Below are 21380 nucleotides of genomic sequence, written 5' to 3'. Positions count from 1 at the left end.
TCATTTTGCTGAGAGTGCCCACCAACTTGCCAAAGCCACAGGTAGAAATATTTGTTCAACAGAAGTTGGACAGTAGACAAAAAATCTTTTCACGTGGACTTTAGAGCAGTCATTATTGGTGACTTTTGTAAATCATCATCTGCCTAAACCAGATTTAGCAATAACTTCTACCTGAAATAACCTTTTTTCCTAATCACCTATTTTTAACTCTGTGAGGTCTACTGGAAAATTAGTTTACACCATGCATAGCATACGGGTGAGCCCTAGTAAGGATTAAATAGATCTAAATTGTCCACTTGTTTTGAGAAGTCCTTGGAAAACATTTTAGAAGTTTATTTTTAATTTTTCTTTTAAGTCAAACTATCATCTTCCACCTTAGGCTTGCCCAGATCCTGAGTCAGACTGAGTCCTTTCTTGCAAGCTCCTGCCAACACCATTTTTCATCCCATTCATTCTGAGCGACACTCTCTTTGATGACAGCCATTGCTTCATTAATACAGCTCAGCCCTGACATCACAGATAGAACACAGCATGATCTTATAATTCCAATCTAATAAAATGTTGTTCAATAACTACCCATTGCAGGGCTCTGCCAACATTGCTCATTGCACTTTATGCAGTAGATTGAGTAACATGGAGAACCCAAATATTTCATCATCCTCCTTTCTCTGAATGCCCTGTTCACGTGCCATGGCCCGAGGCAGCAGCTGATAGAGGGGACAGCTTGTTTCATAAACAAGCTGCATTAAATATTCTTCCATACATTACAGAGAGGACAAAGGTCAGGGGAGTCGGGGCAGCCATAGGGTGACTCAATACATCTATGTCAGGGGACTGGTTTCACAAGAGAATTAGAAATCAATGCCTGGAGTTTAGGGGCTAAAAGCCTTTCACCTTTAGGTCACCAGTTCATATCCAACTCAGTTCAGTAGTGACTTAAGGCTGTTACCCTCTGAAGACTGTTTAATCAGAAGGTACTTGATTGTATCTGGAATTTTGTCATACGCATTTGCTTGAATTTGCTCACATCACAATGATCCATTGCCCATAATTTAAAAAGCTCTTCCACAGTAGGGACCTTGTGGTCAGAAGAAGGACCTTGAACTAAAAGGGTATGAAACCTGACCTACCTTCTTACTGGGGAAATGGTTCCTTTGGATCAACAGTGAGCTTGTGCTAGGGATAAAGAGAGGACTTCAGGATGGAAGGATATCCATCTGATATTTCATAGTCTAATATTTCATAATCTAATCTTTCATAAATTGGCAGAAAATTTTCTTCCTGTTTCTCTTTTAAATGAATAACAGGCTTTTAATTAATGTTAATATCTTTGTGGAAAGACGGCAGCTTGCTTAAGACAAAGAATGATTATATTTTCAACTTTTCAGCAAAAGTATTTCTTCCTTTCAGTTCCACTCACAAGAAAAAGCGCACAAACACAGACAATGCTCCACATTTTTCCCACCTACTCAGTACCACTCCATTTCCCACCACTCAGTACCAGTCCTGAATTTAAAAAATAAATTAAATCAATATGGTCAAGCTTGAGAGCTCCGTTGTACAGAAACTCACTACTATTACAAAAGCCACAGTATTTTATACTACAGTGTTTTCATCTTACACACAGCTTACAATGCAAGCAAACTAATCTTTTCCTCTGTCATTCTGATCTTAGAGACCCACTGGAAAAAAAAAGGATTTCTTATTCTCTGATAGAAAAGTGGGCAGCTGTTTGGTCCTTTCGGAAGGAAAATGATGGCTGAATAGCTGCTTTGTTTATCATGAGAGATTCTCCTTATGATTGAGAACTGGGGAAAAAAAATGAAAGAGAAAAAACTTTTGGGAGTGGTACGTTAGCTGCTTTTATTAGGAAACAATAAATATCGCACTATCACAGAAGTGCTTCCTCCATGTAAGCATTCCTTTAGGTCACAAAAACCCCAAGAAACAGCTTCCTAAAGGCAAAGAGCTGAATCTGGTTTGCAGAGTAGTTAAACCTGTGATCTAACTTGATAAACAGAAGCATACGAGGTACATGCTCAGACACAGAGAACTTTTTGCTTGCCAAAAATATAGCCTTTTCCAGAAAATGGGATGTTTTTCTATGGAATAATACATCAATTATAAAAACAAAGAAATAAAACAACCTCCAACAGAAATGACTTTCAAATCACAAGCACATATGCCTTGATGGTGGGACAATTTATTAGCATAATCAATAAATTGGCACATGCCCCAGAGGCATATCAACAGCCCCTAATGGGAACAAGACCATAAGTCAAACGCTGGCCTAGAAACTACTGAGACATTTCCTGTTTTCTTCTGGAATTTTTGTATGCTCCACAGGCATCTTCACAAACATATGCAGGCGGACCATGAGAAATCAGGAAACTATTGGGTATTTCGTAAGTGTCTTTTCCCTTCAAATAAATTATTTTGGAAAAAATCTACAGTACTGAGTAACAGCTGCCTTATAAAACCACAGTATATTAAGAGAAAAAGTATGACATTAAGAAAAGAACAATGGGATTGAAGGGTTACAAGCGATGTGCCTGTATCACCAAGCCTTACCAAAAGTGTGGGATATACTCACGATGACAGCTCATTTCAATTAAAAATTAATCCAATTCAATTTCCTTCTAAACTTAGAAAGGCTTGAAGGCACCACTTTCCATGTTGTTTCAAAAGGCCAACATGTTTGAAGGAGAACACCCAAACTCTGAATACCAAAAATAAGCCTTCTATACCGTCTTTAAAAGCAAGACAATAAAAAAGAGCTTCCCTTCTTCATATGAAATGTTTTCAACTTAAGTCTGTCACAAGACAGAGGTCACTCTGTTAGACTAATAGACAGATAATTTAAAGCAAGAATGGTTCTGTCTTTTATCTCACTATGTGTCTGAAGCCATGAGACTATTCCTGTCTCCTTCTAACTATACTTACCCTGATTTGACTTGCATCAGTGTACGAAAACCAGAATCAAACAATCATTTCTATCTACAGTGTGATCTATTGTACAAATAGTATGCTATCTTCATGTCAATAAGATATATAGTGTTTTTTCATTAGATTAGGGACCAGGAACATTATTTTATTCCTAGCTTCCAGGTGAGGACTTTGGATCTTAAAGTATGTAAGTTGTCTCATATTTAAGCTTGCTATAGAATACATTAAAGTCATCCTACAGAATTACTAAAATTCTATGCAAAAGAATGTGATTCACTGCTGTTTAAGTGTATAACAACAGCCAAAAATAAGCATTTAAATGGTTTCAGGAAACTAAAATGTATTAAATAAGCAAGCTGAGGAGGTAAGTAGCATAAAAACCTCTCCATTATGTTCCTGTTGCCTTTTTCTGCTCTTGTTTAGCATGCAATTAACAAATACACTACTTCCTCTCTGCTAACAGCCTAAGGAGCTTAAGCTGTTAATAGTGCTAGCACTGAATGACTTGAGTGGTACAACATTCCTGTCTTTATCTTTAAAATGACAACACGCGGGTGATTTACAGCCCTCTTAATTCTTTTACAATCACTGGTCAAATGTACTGTGACCAATCCAACTCTGCAAGATCTCATGAGGAAAGAAATTCTGTACATAGAATTACATTATACACCTTCACACTACACTGTCATCCCAAATGCCTTGAAGAGTTGCTCAAACCGAGATAACAACTGAGTTCATGTCATATTCCTCACTGTTTGTGAAAGAAAACTGTTAAAAGACACGACAAATGTTTTCTTTTTGCTATTTAAAGTTCGGACTGGTACACAGATATATGATGCAGCGTTGTTTGATTAATTAACTAAGAAAATAATACATAAGAACCTGAGAATGCCTGATTGAAAAAAGAGTTCTCCCTCCGATTATATACCACTTTTCCCACTATAAAAACTATTCCATTTTAATAACATTAATATTCAGTTCATTCATTCACATGATTGCAGATCTTCCCTATTTGGGTTCATTTGGATGAGGCTAATGGCCATCAGAAAGGCTATAATAAAAATAGATAGAAGGACCTAGTTTTATGTCAGAAGTTAGACTTCTACATAGATGAAAAGCAAGAAATTGAAGTGTCCTACAAACAGTATTATTCAAACACACGGTATTACCTGCTTAGACATATAGGAAAAATTTCAACTTATAATCATTCATATTTATTTATATTGTGATAATAGCAAAAAGTCGTAGGTTAGGATCCAGAACCCATGCTATTGTTCAAACACAGTGGAGAATACTACCCCTATCTCAAAGAGATAAATCAAAAAGGTCATAGATTTCTGTAGTCCAAACTATCGTCAAACTGTTTATGTGTATACAGTAGCCTGAAACTTCCACTTGACAGACCTACAGTCTGTCCCTGTCAGTATTTGGAAAGCTAAAATAGAGACAGGCAGCAGTTCAACTAGTCCAGTTACCAGATGTGCAGTTCCAGCAACTAGGACATAAACTGATCGAACAACGACTTTAGCTTTGGACTAATGGATAGAAGGTGATGAAGCATTTCTAAGGAACTGGCTCACTCTGTATCTTTCCAAAGCAAACATAGCCAGCTCTGAGTTGTTATCTTGTTGTGCATCACCAGTGAGTATTACTGTGGACGTGGAATGGAAATAAGATTTGCTGAACTCACCCTGAAAAAAAAGATTAGCTATTAATTGTAGCCCACAGAAGAATCTACTTACTGCAATCACAGACACTTACCCAACAGGGCATTGCGCCCATTGTCATCTGGCAGGAATCTTTTATCCACAGCACACACTAAAAGATGATCAGGTAAATTTGGTGACTTTGCACCAACAAGTAAAAACCCTGATGGTACCTCAATATGTTCATTGGAAATTGAAACCAGTCTCAAATCTTTACCAGCCTGGCAGAAACCTAGAAAAAATCAATTAAACATATTTTAAGTTGACAAGACTTTTTTGTTTAACACTCTTAATTGCCTTTATTAAAGGACTTCCTGTGTTTTTAATGCAAAACAATGTTGTATCCTCTGAGGTCAAGGGCAAACTAAGAGATAATTTTTTTCCCTGCCTTTTGGTCAGCCATAAACAAATGCTACCAGTACAAAACACAAACGAAAATCTGAAAATGTACAGTGACGCTTCTCTTGATGATGTTTTGCAACATACAGACATTCAAAAATGGAGATAATAGTTCTCAATATCTGGTGAATTTCATTGGCTTTTCCTGGGGTTTTGAATATTTTTTACAGCAACATTGAATGATGTACACTTTAAATAGAAAAGAGCAATGATAAAGCCATAAGCATTACCACATTTATTTTAGCAAACGCCATGCCTGCGAACTCAACTTTTTAAAGGTCGCATTGCCTAAGAGAACAGTAGTTCTGTCCTGGTGCCAGGCATTCCAACACAAATGCTTATCTGACACACTGGGCAAAGACCCTGTCAAATACAAGAGCAACCAAGAGCAATCCAGCTTTATCTGGCAGGTAATGAACACTGAAATTTTTAGGATTTCTATATCATATAGATTACGTCATTCTGATGAATTATAGGGGAAATGGCCCCAGTCCTAACCTTTTCAGTAGGGCAAATGCCTTCTGACAGCATGTTTAGTGCATTTCTTACCATCAGTAGTGCAACATCCTTCTGGGGGAGGCTTCATCTGGTAAGAAACAGGACTACTTGATTCTGAGCCTTCTTCCTCCTCCTCCTCTTCTTCTTCCTCATTATCTGCTCTGCTGCCTGCTACAAATTATCATAGCATAAATGACTTTGACAACAGAAAACGCTGGCAACAAACCAATGAATGAACAGGGTGACCCAGTTACAGAAAGTATTACAGCAAACTGGATTCTCTCCTCTTGACAATGACTTTACTGTTGCCAACTCTTAAGATATTTGTTGTTTCCTTAAAGCTCCAACTTCCACTCATGCTTACAATAGAATGTCTTTCATCAAAAAAATGAAGCTTTTAGCTCCTGTGCAAAACAACGTTCAAAAGCATGACCCAACTGTACCTGAGAAAGTAAAAAAACTAAAGGACAAATAAAAAGAAGCCTCAATTTATTATTTTTTACAATTTCATTATTTTTAAGCTAACCTCACAATTTTTAGAGGCTTAACTCCTGGTGTTTGAACTCTTGCTGATCATAAGAGTGTAACTGTATCCTTTGTTTATAATATTAACAGCCAAAATAAACCCGAAGTCATTACTTCTTAGCACTTTAGAATGTCCTGGCTACAGTCCAAGTACAGATTTTATTAATTAGGTATTGACCATGTCCTTGATGTTGTACAGGAAACTGAAGAAATGGTTCCTGCTTAAAACTAGGTTCACCACAGATGATGCCATGGTAAGAACACCTAATTCTCAGGCCGTCTGTCTCCTACCAGAATCTAGAGCTCTGAGTGAAGCACTGCCACTCCCTGTGCAATGTCAAGGAAAGGCAGATGTCTAGGAAGACGATTCACAGTAGCCTATGCATGGACTGTGCCAGTCTACAAGGCAATACTGAATGCTGGGGAGAAGAATACATGATGTAGGCTTCGTTTTTTAGAGGACTTTAGGTGTTTCTTCTTCAGATTCTCTGCTGCAAAGCACTTTTCTGGTGTGCTGGCTACCTAAATAAGCTTTTTTACCTGATAGCTTGCTTGTTAAGAGAATTCATCTGCATATTATTGGTGTATGTTTCAGCCTTTCAACTAGAGACTGCTTCTTTCCTTCTCTCCACCCATAGGACAATAATTTTTCATGCATAATGCACTAGCTCCAGCAAAATGTACTGAGCAAGGACTCCATCCCTTCTTATGGCTCAGACACAATCATGGTAAGTGGGACAAAGCCGGCGAGCAGAGGAGTGCAGCTAAACGGTAAATGGGGAGAACACTTCTACAGACAGGACTAAGGAAAATTTCAGACCAGATCCAGCCTTACATACAACAGAGATAGGGCACAAGTGCTAAGTGAACCCAGTGGGCTTTATGTCTTAGGTTTCTAGCTTCTTGGCTTCTGTAGAGACATACCTGCAGGAAACACAAAGAGCTTGCATTGGCAAAATTGGGTCATGAAGGGCTTCAGGTACTTGAGGATCAGCAAGAAGTCAAATAGCTATTTGGACTTGGGCAAGTAAAACAGCAGTTAGGCTCCTACATTATTCTGTTGATCTAGCTTTTAGTCTTGAAACAGAAAACAATGAAGCACACTGCAGTCATCCTCCAAAGCTCAGTGTCAACTGAACATACTCTTTTTGCTTCAACTGACTTTGGATCAGATGCTCAGAATCCCATAGGATATTCATCAAGGATTTTTTTTTTTCCTATGACCCTCCTCAGAATATCTTTTTAATTTATTGACAAATTATTGTAGAATCAGCTAAACAAATACTACAGGATAAATGAGAATTAGGAAGGAAGCTGAAGAAAGTAAATCTGGAGTTTGAAGATTTGTCTCTAAAGGTTATTAAGTCTTACACCCCAGTCTAGAAGAGGATTTGAAGGGTATGTTTACTTTTAAGTATCTAAACATCAAGCTTCAGTCCTGGTGCACACAGATAAGGACAGAACGTTAAACATGACTGTTTTAAGGGCGTAGTCTGAAGACAAAAATGCTGAAAGTGAACAAAGCAAAAAGTGAAGCTCTCCGTCCCTGCTATTTAAGTCAGGGGCAAGTTATGTGTTATGACATAACCTTGACTAACATCCAAATGCAATGCAAAAGGGGTGAGTCTGGCTCTCCTTTCTTTTCCCACACTTCCAGCCATGAAATTCCTTCCTTCCTCTTTGTGCCAGCTCTGACACTTACTGGAGCCTGTGCTGAGCCATCCCAGCTTGCTAACCCAGCAGAAAACCAACCAGTGACCACTAGAGTGATCACTAAAGATGACCAGCTTTTTTTACTGGGTTTATGTATTAAATTAGCTCGGTGGAAGATCCAAAGAATGCCAACACTGTTGAAAAGGGAGAAAATGGCTAGGAGGAGTGGGGGGAGCAAGATGTGGGATTTTCTCCTTTGGGCAGTGGTAAACTGTTAGGTTTGTTCAGCCATAACAGGTAATTTCACATTAAAAAAAAAAAAAAAGTCAGAGACAAGAAATGGAAGTGGAGACTAAGAAATAGGAGAGCTACAGCTCTTTCAGGTTGAAAATGAAAAGAGTACAAGAGCAAATACGTACCTATAATACAGAAGAATGAGCTGCTGTCACCTGTAAAGGGCATCATTAGGGTTTCTGCTGCTCGTTTTAGAAAAATCTACAGTTTCTGCTTCCATTTTACTTTTAAAGCAGGGGCCCTTCAAAGAACTCTATGTTTGCATGTGTCTGTTCCACATCTTTTCTTAACCAATCTCAAAAGAACACACAATCAAGCACTCAAAACAAGAGACAAGATAATGGCAACAATGGACTCACAACTGTAGTTCTGTTGTGTCACAGAACTAGGCTACTAAGCTAACGTAACTTGATATACCACCATTAAACCAACAGATATACTGTGAAGGTTTTGTCCATATTTTATTGAATTTGTATTTATTTATAGATACCATAAACACCATTGTTTGCTTTAAGGAATTCTTTTTAGTTCTTACAAAGGATTTATTAGCCCTTTATGCTTATACAGTTGTGATTAAGACTTTTCATGTGGAAAATTCTTCTCTCCTTAAGGTATAATTTAAATATAAGTTAAGTTGTGCGAATACAATTTTTTCTCAGTGGGACTATTCATAGGGCCGATATTATCCACAAACTGATCGCAGCATCAGGGCTTAAATCGACAGCCACAAAATATATTGTAGCCATGAACAGACAGCCTCCCTTAAATGCAGATCAAGGAAGGAACCAGTTAACCGTAGACACAAGTTCGCTGCAAAGTTCACATCAGAACGTGGTGCTGCTATCAGAGCTGAATACAACACTCAGTGAACAACCTCACTGCAGTGGAGCCAACTGCCACACTGCTGCTCTGCGCTGCTTTGCCATGCTGCTTCCCATCCTTTTCCCACTGAAGTCCCAGTGATAATGGTGGTATAGGACTTGGATGCTAATGGAAAAATAATGCTTGTCATTAACTTTTGTAATCAGCTTCATACCTCTCTGGCACAAACATAATACACAGGCCTAAAAAATGGCACCCAAATGCATCTAAGAGCACAAGAGAAAAATGGAAGAAATATATTTTGTGATTAGAGAATTGAAACTGTGAATGTGATTGTGATTCAAATGGAATTTTGATTTCAGAAGTGAAGAATTAGATTAAAGACCCTCACTGATTTGCACATACTGACTTCTAATAACTGGCAATCCAGTCCACAGGTTTAATTTCCAGTTTATATGGTAATAACTAGGCAAACAGAGATATGCAAGAAATCTAAACCTGTTAGATCCAAATAACCTTGCCTTCTATTGTAAAGAGTTTTTAATGCACATTCCTAGAAAACTCCTGAACATTCAGACCATTTATTGGCATTTGCAGATATGTTCTGCAATTACAAAGGCTAAGAAAATTAAGGAGACTTTAGAAGACCCTCATTAGAAATGTACGACCAGTGAGACCACAGCAAACTGTAGGCTTTTTGATAAAATGAAAAATCAAGGAAGAGGTTTGTTTAAATAATGATCATGTTTTTGGACTATTTCAAGCACTAGATGAATTTGCCATGTCTGGAGAAAACAGGAAACACACCAATAATAAAAAGGCAGAAAAAAAAACAGAATGAAAAACATATTACATACTATTATTGGAGCCAAAGAGATCTGACATTAGGTCTAAGCCAACTTAGATGAACACAGTATTTTTAATTTACATAGCTATGAATAATTTTACAGGCAAATGTAATTGTGTAAATGACTATAAAGGCATGCGTTTATAATATGTATGTTTTTTTCAAATCTAGAATGTGTAGACTGGAAAATCATACTCACTGGAAAATATGTGTTTGCAAGTTCATTGCAAAAAATGTAACATCTAGGCCAGACGGGACTAACGTGTTCATTTAACTTGTCTCCAGGCACGCTACAGTCTCTTTGGCCCAAATAAGTTCTTTTTAGGCATAAATTATCATGGAAGATATGTAATGATATTAGGCTAGTCTCAGTGGCTGGGTACTTTTTTCTGGTTTAGATGGTTATTTATGCATCAAAAAGAAAACAGAAAAACGTTTTTTAAACAAAAAAATATATACGTAAAAATAATGACAGAATCACAGAATCATTAAGGTTGGAACAGACCTGCAAGATCATCAAGTCCAACCATCAACCAACACCACCTGGCTGTCCAGCCAGTTTTTTGTCCAGGTAGACAACACCCACAGCCTTTCCCTCACCCACTAGGCAGGTCACCTGGTCATAGAAGGAGATCAGGTTGGTCAAGCAGAACCTGCCCTTCATGAACCCGTGCTGGCTGGGCCTCATCCCTTGGTTATCCCGCACGTGCCCTGTGAGTGCCCTCAAGATGAACCTCTACATAATCTTTCCTGGCACCGAGGTCAGGCTGACAGGCCTGTAGTTCCCTGGATCCTCCTTCCAGCCCTTGTTGTAGATGGGCATCACGTTGGCACGCCTCCAGTCATCTGAGACCTCCCCTGTTAACCAGGACTGTTGATAAATGATGGACAGTGGCTTGGCAAGCTCCTCCGCCAGCTCCCTCAGTACCCTTGGGTGGATGCCACCACGTCCCATAGACTTGTGAGTGTCCAGGTGGCATAGCAGGTCGTTAACTGGTTCCTCCTGGATCACGGGGAGTTTATTTTGCTCTCCATTGCTGACTTCTAGCTCAGGGGACTGAATACCCTGAGGATACCTGGTGTGCCTATTAAGGACTGAGGCAAAGAAGGCATTAAGTACCTCATCTTTTTCCTCATCCTTGGTGACAATGTTCCCCTCTGTATCCAGTAAAGGATGGAGATTCTCTTTGGCTCTCTTTTTGTTGTTAATGTATTTGTAAAAGCATTTTTTGTTACCCCTTATGACCGTGGCCAGATTGAGCGCTAGCTGGGCTTTTGCCTTTCTAATTCCCTCTCTGCATGACCTAACGAGATCCTTGTACTCTTCTTCAGTTGCCTGCCCCTTCTTCCAAAGGTGATGAACTCTCCTTTTTTTTCCTGAGTCCCAGCAAAAGCTTCCCGTTCAGCCAGGCAAGTTACAATAGGTGATTTATGAAGCTTAAAAAAACCATTTCCAAATGTCTGTTCTTACACTGACTATATACTCAGTTGTCAGGGTCTCTAGCAATTTTGATACTGTAACACTATCACAGACAAAAATCCATAATATCAGCCTTAGTTACCAGTGGCTGGTTTTATTGCTAAATGCTACTTTGAACATCTATAATGTGTTATCAGTCCACAAAATGGAAAGCCAAAACACTTGGGTTGCACTGACCCATTGCAATATCTTGTCTAAATTATTTATATCATGCCTGCTTCACCATAGGAAAACACTTGCTGTATTGAGGACCAACAGGCAGCTATGACCAAGGACAGTCCGAGTATATCACCATGTCAGAATGCCAGGGCCAAAGAAAGATAACAATGAGAGGGGAGCACAGGGCCTTATACAAGACCCCAAGTATGGCGCTCTGCTTCATATGCTTCCAGGCCCTTGGAGCACAGGGATTCATGTAGCTGTAAGTGGAAATTTCAATTTATGATGGGGCTGGAGTACATGACGCCAGCTTGCAGACCACTGCCACATGAGGAACAACGTAGGAAAAACTCTCTAACAGGTCCCTTCAGAGTTCCCCTTGTCTGAAACTTTCATGAAAGGAATGTTCTCTGCCAGGCTGTTATGAGACTTTTAATTAATTACAGTTCGATTCTGTTTCCATTAACTGCAAAGAAAACAGAATCAGCCCCTCAAGGTTTGGGAAGTTCTTTGAAAGCCTTGAAAGAAAGAAGTTACAGAAGTGTGAAATCGCACTTTTGTTCCTGAACAATGCATCTGCTCCTGTAGCATCTTTCCCAACTGATGTCATAATCCATTTTGTGACATCACAGTTGGTTGCCATGGAAAAGTTTATGAAATCCTCACAGAAGGGTTTGATAGAAGGATCACTTTGTGCAGAGAATAAGCAGCATATATATTTAAACATTGAATGTGTATTCATTATTATGTCCTATATTAGCAAAAAAAAAAAAAAAGAAGAAATGACTAATGACGTGTGAGCTGTGAGCAGATTTACTTTTTCAAGAAATGTTTTCTCAGTTGTTACCATGATTTAATAACAAAGAGTTTAATCTGTGCAAAATACTTTTATCTACTACTACCTTCTTGGGCTGATTTTGTTTTTTTCTGTTGCTGTAGATTGTTAACCACTATGCATTTTTCATTACATATATATCTAAGGCACCTTTAGAAAAGTATGACAGGGGAAGTAGACCTGGTCAAAAGAAATGAAACACCACCCTGGTGACAGAAATAGCTAAATAATGAAATTATTAAACATAACCTTGCACCAACATGCCAGTGTTCTGAATATGCCAGTAAACTCACTGAAAACCACAAGACTACTACACCTAGCATCACACCAAAACACAAAATTGTATCATGAGTTTGATTATCAGATCTATACAGTTCATTTAAACTATACTACTTCCAAGAAAAAAAAAAGACTGAGGAAATGAAATTCAGGAAGCAGGTTTCTCTAGCACACACAAAAATTCAGTGAGAAATCCCATGTGTTAAATACCAACTTGTGCAGGGTTTACGAGAGAACACATCCTAAATTTCTGCCTTTGCAACCACAGAATAACTAAAAATATTATGCCCAAAGTAATTACAAGCCTTCTTAAAAGCTAAAAATATTTCTGCTGTATTTATTCACTATGAAGATCAGTCTTAGCATATATCTTTTATAAATCTATCATGTGTTTACCATCATTTACTGTATAACTTTCAGTAGCGTATGATAAAATATAGGAAAACAGATTTATGTTCCAACTCTCCAAAGATTCCTCCACACATTTAATGGAACAATTCCTGGTACTTCAATTTATGTATATTGATAAATCTGAGCAAACAAGTGGCTTAATTTTGACAATAAAAAAAAAGGCAATCCCGTTTGTATTTTTAATCCAATTCTAATTCATATATCTATTTGTAAATCATAAAAAATCCAAAGAAAAACTTTAAATACTTTTGTTTTTCTGTATTCTGATTTGAAATGCATATGTTGAGCCTTGGGAGAGCAAACGGCAGAATTGCCTGTGAGCAGAAATATAAATTCCACTATTTCCTACCTTCCAGTGATGACAGTTGCTGTTCAGCTTCCAAATACAACTGAGAAAAGATTGGTCTGGGAACTAAGTTGTTTGAGCGGAGAGAGGCCTCAATAGAATTATGCAACACTTCTTCAAACCGTGTTGTCTTGAGCTGACCAGCGTAAGAATTTCCCATCTTCTCAAAAAAACAGAGACAAGAAGAAAAGAAAAAAAAAAAGATATTTCAATTTTAGCAGTCAGAACTCGATCACTGTGTGTTGATGTCAGACTACAACATTTCTCATGAAAGAGAGGAGCTTCATTGTCCACAAAGAAAGGCAAAGGAAAAGAACATTGACTGCAGCAGTCGCTGAGCAAATCCTGCTGGTAAATTACAGGAAGTTATCTGAAAGTAACAGCTTTCTGTAATTCAGCAGAAAGGCAGCAAGCTTTGACACCTTCTTGAAGATGTGGCTAGAAATCTGATTTGAGTAATTCCTTGTTTTATATAGCAATTGAGGAGATGCATTTTCAACAGTCAGCAATCTCATCTCTTAAACTGCCTTTCTGTTTTACATGATTTGAACAGAATAAACGTTAAGGTATCTGGGGAATAGCACAGTTTTGTGCATTTATCTTTGCATGGCCCATCATGGCTGAAAACTCATGGCTAAAGCAGTTCAACGTTTCTTTAAGAGGTGCTGTCTCATAAATAATGTAGCATTGCTCTAACTCAGATATTGTGAAATATAATGGCTTTTCCTTCTCACCTTAAGCAGCATTTTTCCCTGTATAACATGCATTTTTTTTTTTTTTAGAATGAGACATTATCTGTTATCTATTTGATTTTGCATTTAATTATTAGGACTTTATTGTTAGTGAAACCGCATAATTTACTCATTCTGTCATGGAGGAGTCAGTCTATTCCAGCTGAATATCCCGCATACTTAACTGCCGCCTGCTTTCCACAGCGAATACAATGAACTGGTATAACCAAAAGCCATGTCAGCTTTCTTTTCCTACTACAAAGTAGCTCTTGCCCTGGGCCCCATGTCCTTTCCCTCCTCAAGTAACTGTGAATAGAAAGCATGAAACGCTTCCTGTTTGTGGCAGTAATTCCTAAACACTGAACAGCCCCTCCTCGGCACTGGGTGCTGCTTGGGAAATGAGCCTGTTAGGAAGCATCCTGTAGGAATCAGTCAAGCAAAAGAAAAACTACTGCGAAACCAAATACTGCTCTTGATGGAAAAAGGGGTTTAAAAGGAACAACATACAAAGTTGCATTTGGATATCTTTTCATGACTTTGTAAAGCGTATTTTACATATATAATCAAATTTTTGTATACTTGTTTGTATCATGTTAATACTATATGTATAGTATAGTTAATACTATATAATATAGCATATTGGTATTATATATATAGTATTAATAGAAGCACAAAAAGAACTATAAAACAATGCAGGCAGCATTTAAGAACATGATCTAGATTAAAAACAGGCACTACTGACAAGATATTCGTGTATATGCACAAAATCAAACAGAAAGTTGCAGTGAGTAGTACTGATGTATCCATTTGGTGAAGGGTAAATGGGAAGCTGTGAAGCCTGTTAGTGATGTTCAGTGCTAATATGGAAGTGAAGATGCATCTTCTCTTCCAACACAAAAAACGGATTACAGTTCCCTTTGCGCATTGATAGGAACCCTCTGGCTCCTTTTGTTTTAAGTACTGCTTCACCTATGCCAAACACAGCTGAAGACAACAAGGAAAGCCTGACATCAGTATTGTCCTTAAAAAGCTTTATCAGAGGTGTATGCAGGAAACCCAAGGTCAAGCTCTGAAATGAATCATACTAAATGCTGTTTCTACACAAAAGCACTAGAAGGTGTTTAGTTCTAATTCTAATCCATCTTTCAACCATTATATGACTGTCAGGTATCTTGATAATTATTTGTCTTTGTTACATTGATGTTTTATGTTTATTGTAACAAGGACAAATAAGTATCAAGATACCTGACAGATACCTATTTAATTTTTTGTTCTTTTAAATTCCTTCCCATATTATGAACTCATATTTTCTCTTGTTAGGTTGGAGGCATCTGCGGGCTCAGGGACCCATCTCTACATTTTCAGGAGCAGGTACAATATGGTTCTACATGACTGTTCATCACAATCTTGAAAGTCCAGACTGAAGAGAAATAAAAATGCATGAACATGCTCTCAATGTGTTAACATTCGAAGTTACACCTTCAGGAATGGAAACAGCATTCAGTTATCATCCATTCCACACTTTCTTACATAGTCTGCTTTATTTAAATTTATTTATTTATTATTTATTTATTTAAATTTATTTATTTAAATACAGAGCCAAATTCACTGATAGAGCACAAAGAGAATATCTAAAAGTTTGACTGCACTGGCAGAGGCTTGTCTTAAAAAGGGCTGGATTCTACCTGTTCTCAACATGACCATGCAAAGCAGACTGGTCTACCTGATTTTCAAATTTACTTACTTACTTACGTCTTGAAAAGCTTCATTAAAGCACATGAAAAATAGGAAATTTTTAAATTCATCCAGAGTGAGACAAAACATACTGAGACAACTTTAAAGCATTACATCAGATGAATAGGCACACAGAATGCTTCATGCAATGAAGGCTTACTTGGTCTACTTATCGCTATCTGGATCTGACTGTGATTAATGAGAAAAAACTGTAGTATTTCTGTTTATGAACTCTGTTCCATAGACACAGTCAGCTATTATTCTGTACAGTTTATTAGGAACAGAAATAGATACACTCTTTACAAGATTTAACATACTTGCTCAGGATGTATAGAGCCCACCAGTAGACAAAACAGAAACCCTATATTTAACCCTGAGGATGGCAGAAACCAGCATCTTATCAATGTGATGTTACAGATAAGGAATCAGTTAAGATTAAGTTATTTGTGCAAGGGCCAGATCCTGGAATCCTTTACAATATAAGTGTGTTTGTTTATCCATTGGGGTGCTAATTTAATTGTGTCAATGGGCTTGTAAAATGAAACAAAAATATGCTTTCTGGATTTGTACACCCTGTAAGCTCTCACGTACCTGTGGGATCTTACAATCGCAGTGCCAAACACAATCATCAATCCATGAACATACCTTGGAAGATGTGATAAGTATTTTATAGCCATTTTTCATCATCATACACACACCACTGGAACCAGAAAACGGGCATTGCAGGAGCTTTTTTGCCAGCATCAGCCTTTGTCATTCAGAGTCCCAGTGACTCAGTTGCAAGAGAAATTACTTCTATAAAGCAAGCAAGGGAGAAGCTGTTTCTCACTAATTCTATGATGGTTGTCTTCCCTTCTTTTCTTTAAAGCTGCTCAGGCTGTGGTACCTGAATTGTAAATTTCTGACTCCGTGGCACCAGGAAGCAAAGGCTTTGAGTCCTATTTTCCTGCTCCAATGAACTCAGGGGTCCCAGCCCAGATTTATGTCTCTCTTGGATACAAGTGGGTGGCACAGGCTAAACTTTCAAATGCTTGTGAAATTCCAAGCCATGAACATAGATGGTGACCAGATCTGTTAAAAAAAAAAAAAACAACCCCACACTGACATAGAAGGATAGCCCTCGACCCCAACTACTGATAAATCAAAGGGCACCTCCCTATCACACTGTCAGTTTCCATGGAGAGCATGCAGAGAAAAATACTTGTCAATACAAAAGGGAGAAAAAAGGGAAAGACCTGGACCTGGAAGAGCTGCTTAAAACCATGATAAAAAGAAGAAAACCACTGTGAGGAACTTGGGAGCCTAAGAAACAATTGCAGATACAAATGAAGCAGGTCAGGCCAATGTCTTAGAAACCCATGGATAATGCTGCCAAAGAGAGATGTCAAGTCCAAGCATCTGAAATGAGAGTAGAAGTGTGTTAGTCACTAAAGAGAACAGCCCTCAAATTCCAAACAAGGAACTGTCAGGATACCTGTGGTAAACAGGGATTACGTGGCTAGGAAAAACAGGGATCTTAAGGGTTAATGTCTGTCACATATAAAGTCAACTTTAAGTTCAACTGCAGTTGAACTAGTCAGGTTTTGAAGAAAACCTGCACTATTCTGCTATGACCCTGTACTCCAGCTGCTATGATTTACAAAAGGAGTTCCCTCTTGGCCACGAGGGCAGTACCTACCACGAGAACCGTGACAGTGACTGGTCACGATAACGCAGAACGATTGCCAGCAGCAGGAGGACATGCAGTCCCACCACCTAGATCTTGGAGGGAGATCTTTTGCACAGTGGAACAAAGACAGTAATACACTAGTGACTTTTTAGTTGCAGTTGTCTGTGATAAAGGTCAGTGAGGAGTGTTAAGATTTTGTGAAGGCTGAAGATCTAGCACGACAATTCTGGACAAAATTTATCCTGTACCTAGGACAGGCAGGGTATCCTAAGGAAAGCTATGGACTTCAGAGCACGGAAATTAACCCAGGGCTTTTGACAACTGCATTAAAATAGACTGATAAAGAAAGTCTGACTTCAGCAGAAACTGAGTAAAGTAAAGAATATGTGGGCTGTGTTAAGAAGGCTTGAAAAAATAGTCAAGGGATCTAAGTGGGAAATTAGGAAGACATAGTTAATTACTAACAAATTCAATCTTAGATATGACTTAAAAATCATTACAGGAGGAAAAGTTTCATATTAAGTTATGAATTTTTTGCATTATAAAATATAACTGACATTACCCCTTTAATATATTAATCCTTCCAGCAAAACAGGATAGCAATGGATACATTTTCCCAGTTCAAGCAGCCAGCTTTCATACTTTTGAAATGGCCGAACAGAGAAATTTCTATTGTATTGTTTTTAAGAGGATAATGGTAAGATGTTTCCAAGCTCACTGTTATTCCAAAATAATTTGTTATCGCTATGGCAAGAGGCAGTTCCTCACTTGCATAAAATGAGAGGTTTGTTTGGATGAACTATGGATTTAGGTATCCAAAAGGCTATCTATTAAGATTTGTCTGGGAGGAGAAAGCATTCTTTACTGCAGGTTAACAATTTGTTCACAGATCAGTACCCAAAAAGTTGTTAGTGTGATCCTTCTGCTCTTTGAACATGAGTTAGATCCATCTAGTAACATTCAAAATCCATCAATATTTCTAAATTTCAGTAAAGTGTCTAGTAATTCTTGAAAACCTGTATTAAAAACAACAATCTGATTAAGGAGAAAGAAATCCTAGGGCAGGGACTTATATATAAATGTAACTATAAGAAGAAAAGTAAATTTGGAGACGGCACAAAACTGATTCTCTTCAATGGTAGTAATACATACTGTAAGATCCTCCTCATGGATTCAGTTCAGCCACATGACTGTAATCATGTTTTACTCTTTTATTTCCATGAAGCTATCTGTAATTACAGACAGTGCTTTCCTTAGTTTTGGATTTGGAAGAATAAGTTATTTTTAATCTTCTATATTAATATCTGTCTTGTGTAAAAGTGATACTGTGTGGTTAATCTATTCCCACATATAAAATTCTTGATTCAGGAGAACTAAAAGAACCTCTTACTGATATTCACCCCCCACCAGACTCAGCATAGTATTGTAGCTTATGTCTTTACTACTAGCCCCAAAACAAGGTTACTACATCCAAAATGCCTTTTGGGAATGGTCACTAGCCCCTCGTAACTTCTGAAGTGCCTGGGAATTGCTACAGAGAGTGAGTGCTAGCACCAGAGCCAAGCCAAGACATTACAACAGAAAATTGATTTCTGGCACACAGGAATTTTTCCTGCAACTGTTTAATTTACTAATACAGCTGTAGCTCATATGGGCAAAGACAAAGAAAACCTTATTCTTTCAGAAAGCAATCTGGTTGTTCATGTACCACAAAATTATCACTCGTAGAAGTAATTTACAAAGTTTTTTTATTTGTTAGTACAAAGCCATCTACAGGCATAGTAAATAGGTGGACTATTGCCAATTTCTGCAAAAAATATTCGTTTCTGGAAGTCAAATCTGTTTCCTCACAATATTCTGCCAGAATGACTTGGCAGTAAAAGAGGGGAAAAAAGGGCTCAGGAGACTGATGGTTATGATACAATGCTGGAGTGTGGGAAACATTTAAAAACATTTCCTCATTTGAGATGACTTCCAGACCAATGTTTTACTATTCCTACGATTTTCATCAAAATCTCCAAAAAGGGTTCGAATTTCTGCTGTTAGTCTTACCCAGAAAGAGAAATCTGAACTTCAAAAGTTGCTGAGAAATGACATTCTGATCCTCTGCTGAGCTCAACTCCGTAGTACTAATAAGATTAAAATCAGTAGTCACATATGGATCTGCTGACTGAAATCCACTTCTTCAGTGAGGTAATTTATTCCACAGCAATAAAGCTGTCAGATCACTGAAAAGTCTCTAGTCGTTCTGTGTTTCATATATGAATAAAGTTATGGCAGTTCAGTAGACCCCATCTGGCCATTACATTTTAAAGGCAACATAAAACCTTTAACTTAAACCACAGTTACCTTTGCCAGAAATTCCAGCTCCTTTTCTGTTACCAGATCTTAGAACTCATGTATCTCCTGTGGAATTATATTAGAGAAGTTATCTACAGACGAGACCAGATTAAACTTAATGGTTTCCTAATAATGCCACTTTGGAAAGTAGTTCATGATTAAACACAGAGACTCTGTTGATGACAGATCACAGGGAACATAATCCTATCATCTTTATACAGCCAAGAACAATTCTGCTACTGTTTCTCTAAAAAGGACGGACTGCAAGAAGACTACTCAGATCTCTCTACCACTTCTTTTTCTTTTGTATTTACCTTTCATCTGATATCTTCTTTTGATTTTGAAAATCAGGCTGACTACAGGCAAGGGATTTCTCCTGCATTAACAGTGAGATAATTTCCTCTGCTGACTCATGTTTCCAAGCAACAGGATGCTGGAACGAGAGTGCAGATCGAAAGGTGCCAGGCTTTCAACTGCACTGGGAAGAGTGGGAAGTGGGAAGACATCACCGAGCTTCTTGGCAACTTCAGACTCCAAGCCAAATTGCTTTTACTAATCACTGAAATCAGCTCTCTCACTCACTTCAGAAGTAAATAACAGGAAGCTGTCTTTATTCTCAGGACACCACTGCAGAGTTTAATATGGACACCTTAGCAATGAAATAAAATATATGCCATTTTCCCCACCTACTGAAAAATCAAGCCCATTTGTTAACCGCCCTCTGTGCCCTTGGAAAAAAATCACACAGATCCATATCAAAAGGGAAGAAAACAGACTTGAACAAATCAATGTTAAACAACCTCAATAAAAACACTATTAAAAAGCTGTTGCTTTCTTTTTTCCTTCAGGCACATAATAAATCAAACTATTTAACGGATCATTCTTAATATGAAATTATTTCACATCCATTTTGGCCGCTGGAAAGAGAACTTCAGCTAACAAGTATTTTCTTATTTTTGCTGAAATTTTTCAACTGCAAACCAACAAGCATTACTTTTGAGGACAGAGTGTTCATTTTTCAATGAAAATGCTACACTTCATGCAGGGTACAGTAGCAAAAATAGCAAGTGAATATTTTCTACAGAAAAAGGAAAAAAGAATTTCCAGATATGTCTACCAAAAAAAAAATCATATTTTTAAACTTCTCATACAAATTCAACTTTACTCTGAACCAAAAAAAAAAAAAGCTTGACTAAATACAAACCAATCTAAGTTGTCAGAAACCCATTAAAATATACAGCAATGCTTGGACATCTGGACTAAGGCATGCTGGCAATTTAGTGACAAGGAATCTAGTGACAGCCTGCATTGTAGTTTTCTGGGGAAACAGAAAACTCCAACTGCAACCAGATTCCTTTAATTACTTAAGGATGAAAGGCTGTTTTGGTTTTAAGACATAGCTTAGTCTTCCTCTACGTCTACAGAAAACTTTAACTTCCTTCACCCTAGAAACTTCTATGCCTACTCTCAAACTAGAGTTGAATTTTTCTGAGACATTTCAAGTAATGATTTGTTTAAAAATGGCACTCTAGTTTAGCTTATCTTAATATAGAAGAAAAAATGCCAGACACAGTTCAAACTGGTCATAGCAGAAAGTCCTTTGTGAAAAGTCATACATTGGATTATGACTCAAATTTTTAAAAAATCATAATCATAGTCACTATTGGGACCGATGCCTGGCAAAAAGCTGTATCTGCAAAAAGAAT

The 21380-nt window shown here is 37.7% G+C and overlaps 1 protein-coding gene across 2 annotated transcripts in view; it reads right to left on the bottom strand.

The window, feature by feature from the left end:
- Positions 1–13360, bottom strand: part of GREB1 (growth regulating estrogen receptor binding 1) — a 59812-nt gene extending 46452 nt beyond the window's left edge. For both annotated transcript variants that reach the window (XM_059835049.1, XM_059835055.1), the window contains exons 1-3: positions 13204–13360; positions 5601–5720; positions 4708–4884 (exon numbers count right to left, since the gene is read on the bottom strand). In XM_059835049.1, the coding sequence (XP_059691032.1) occupies positions 4708–4884; positions 5601–5720; positions 13204–13360 (454 nt within the window). The remainder of the gene's footprint in view (positions 1–4707; positions 4885–5600; positions 5721–13203) is intronic.
- Between the last annotated feature and the right edge of the window lie 8020 nt (positions 13361–21380).

This window comes from Gavia stellata, chromosome 2, assembly GCF_030936135.1.
Source record: "Gavia stellata isolate bGavSte3 chromosome 2, bGavSte3.hap2, whole genome shotgun sequence".
NCBI classification, from domain to species: domain Eukaryota; kingdom Metazoa; phylum Chordata; class Aves; order Gaviiformes; family Gaviidae; genus Gavia; species Gavia stellata.
The sequence above is the reverse complement of the archived record's forward strand: the minus strand, read 5'-3'. Positions and strand labels throughout refer to the sequence as shown.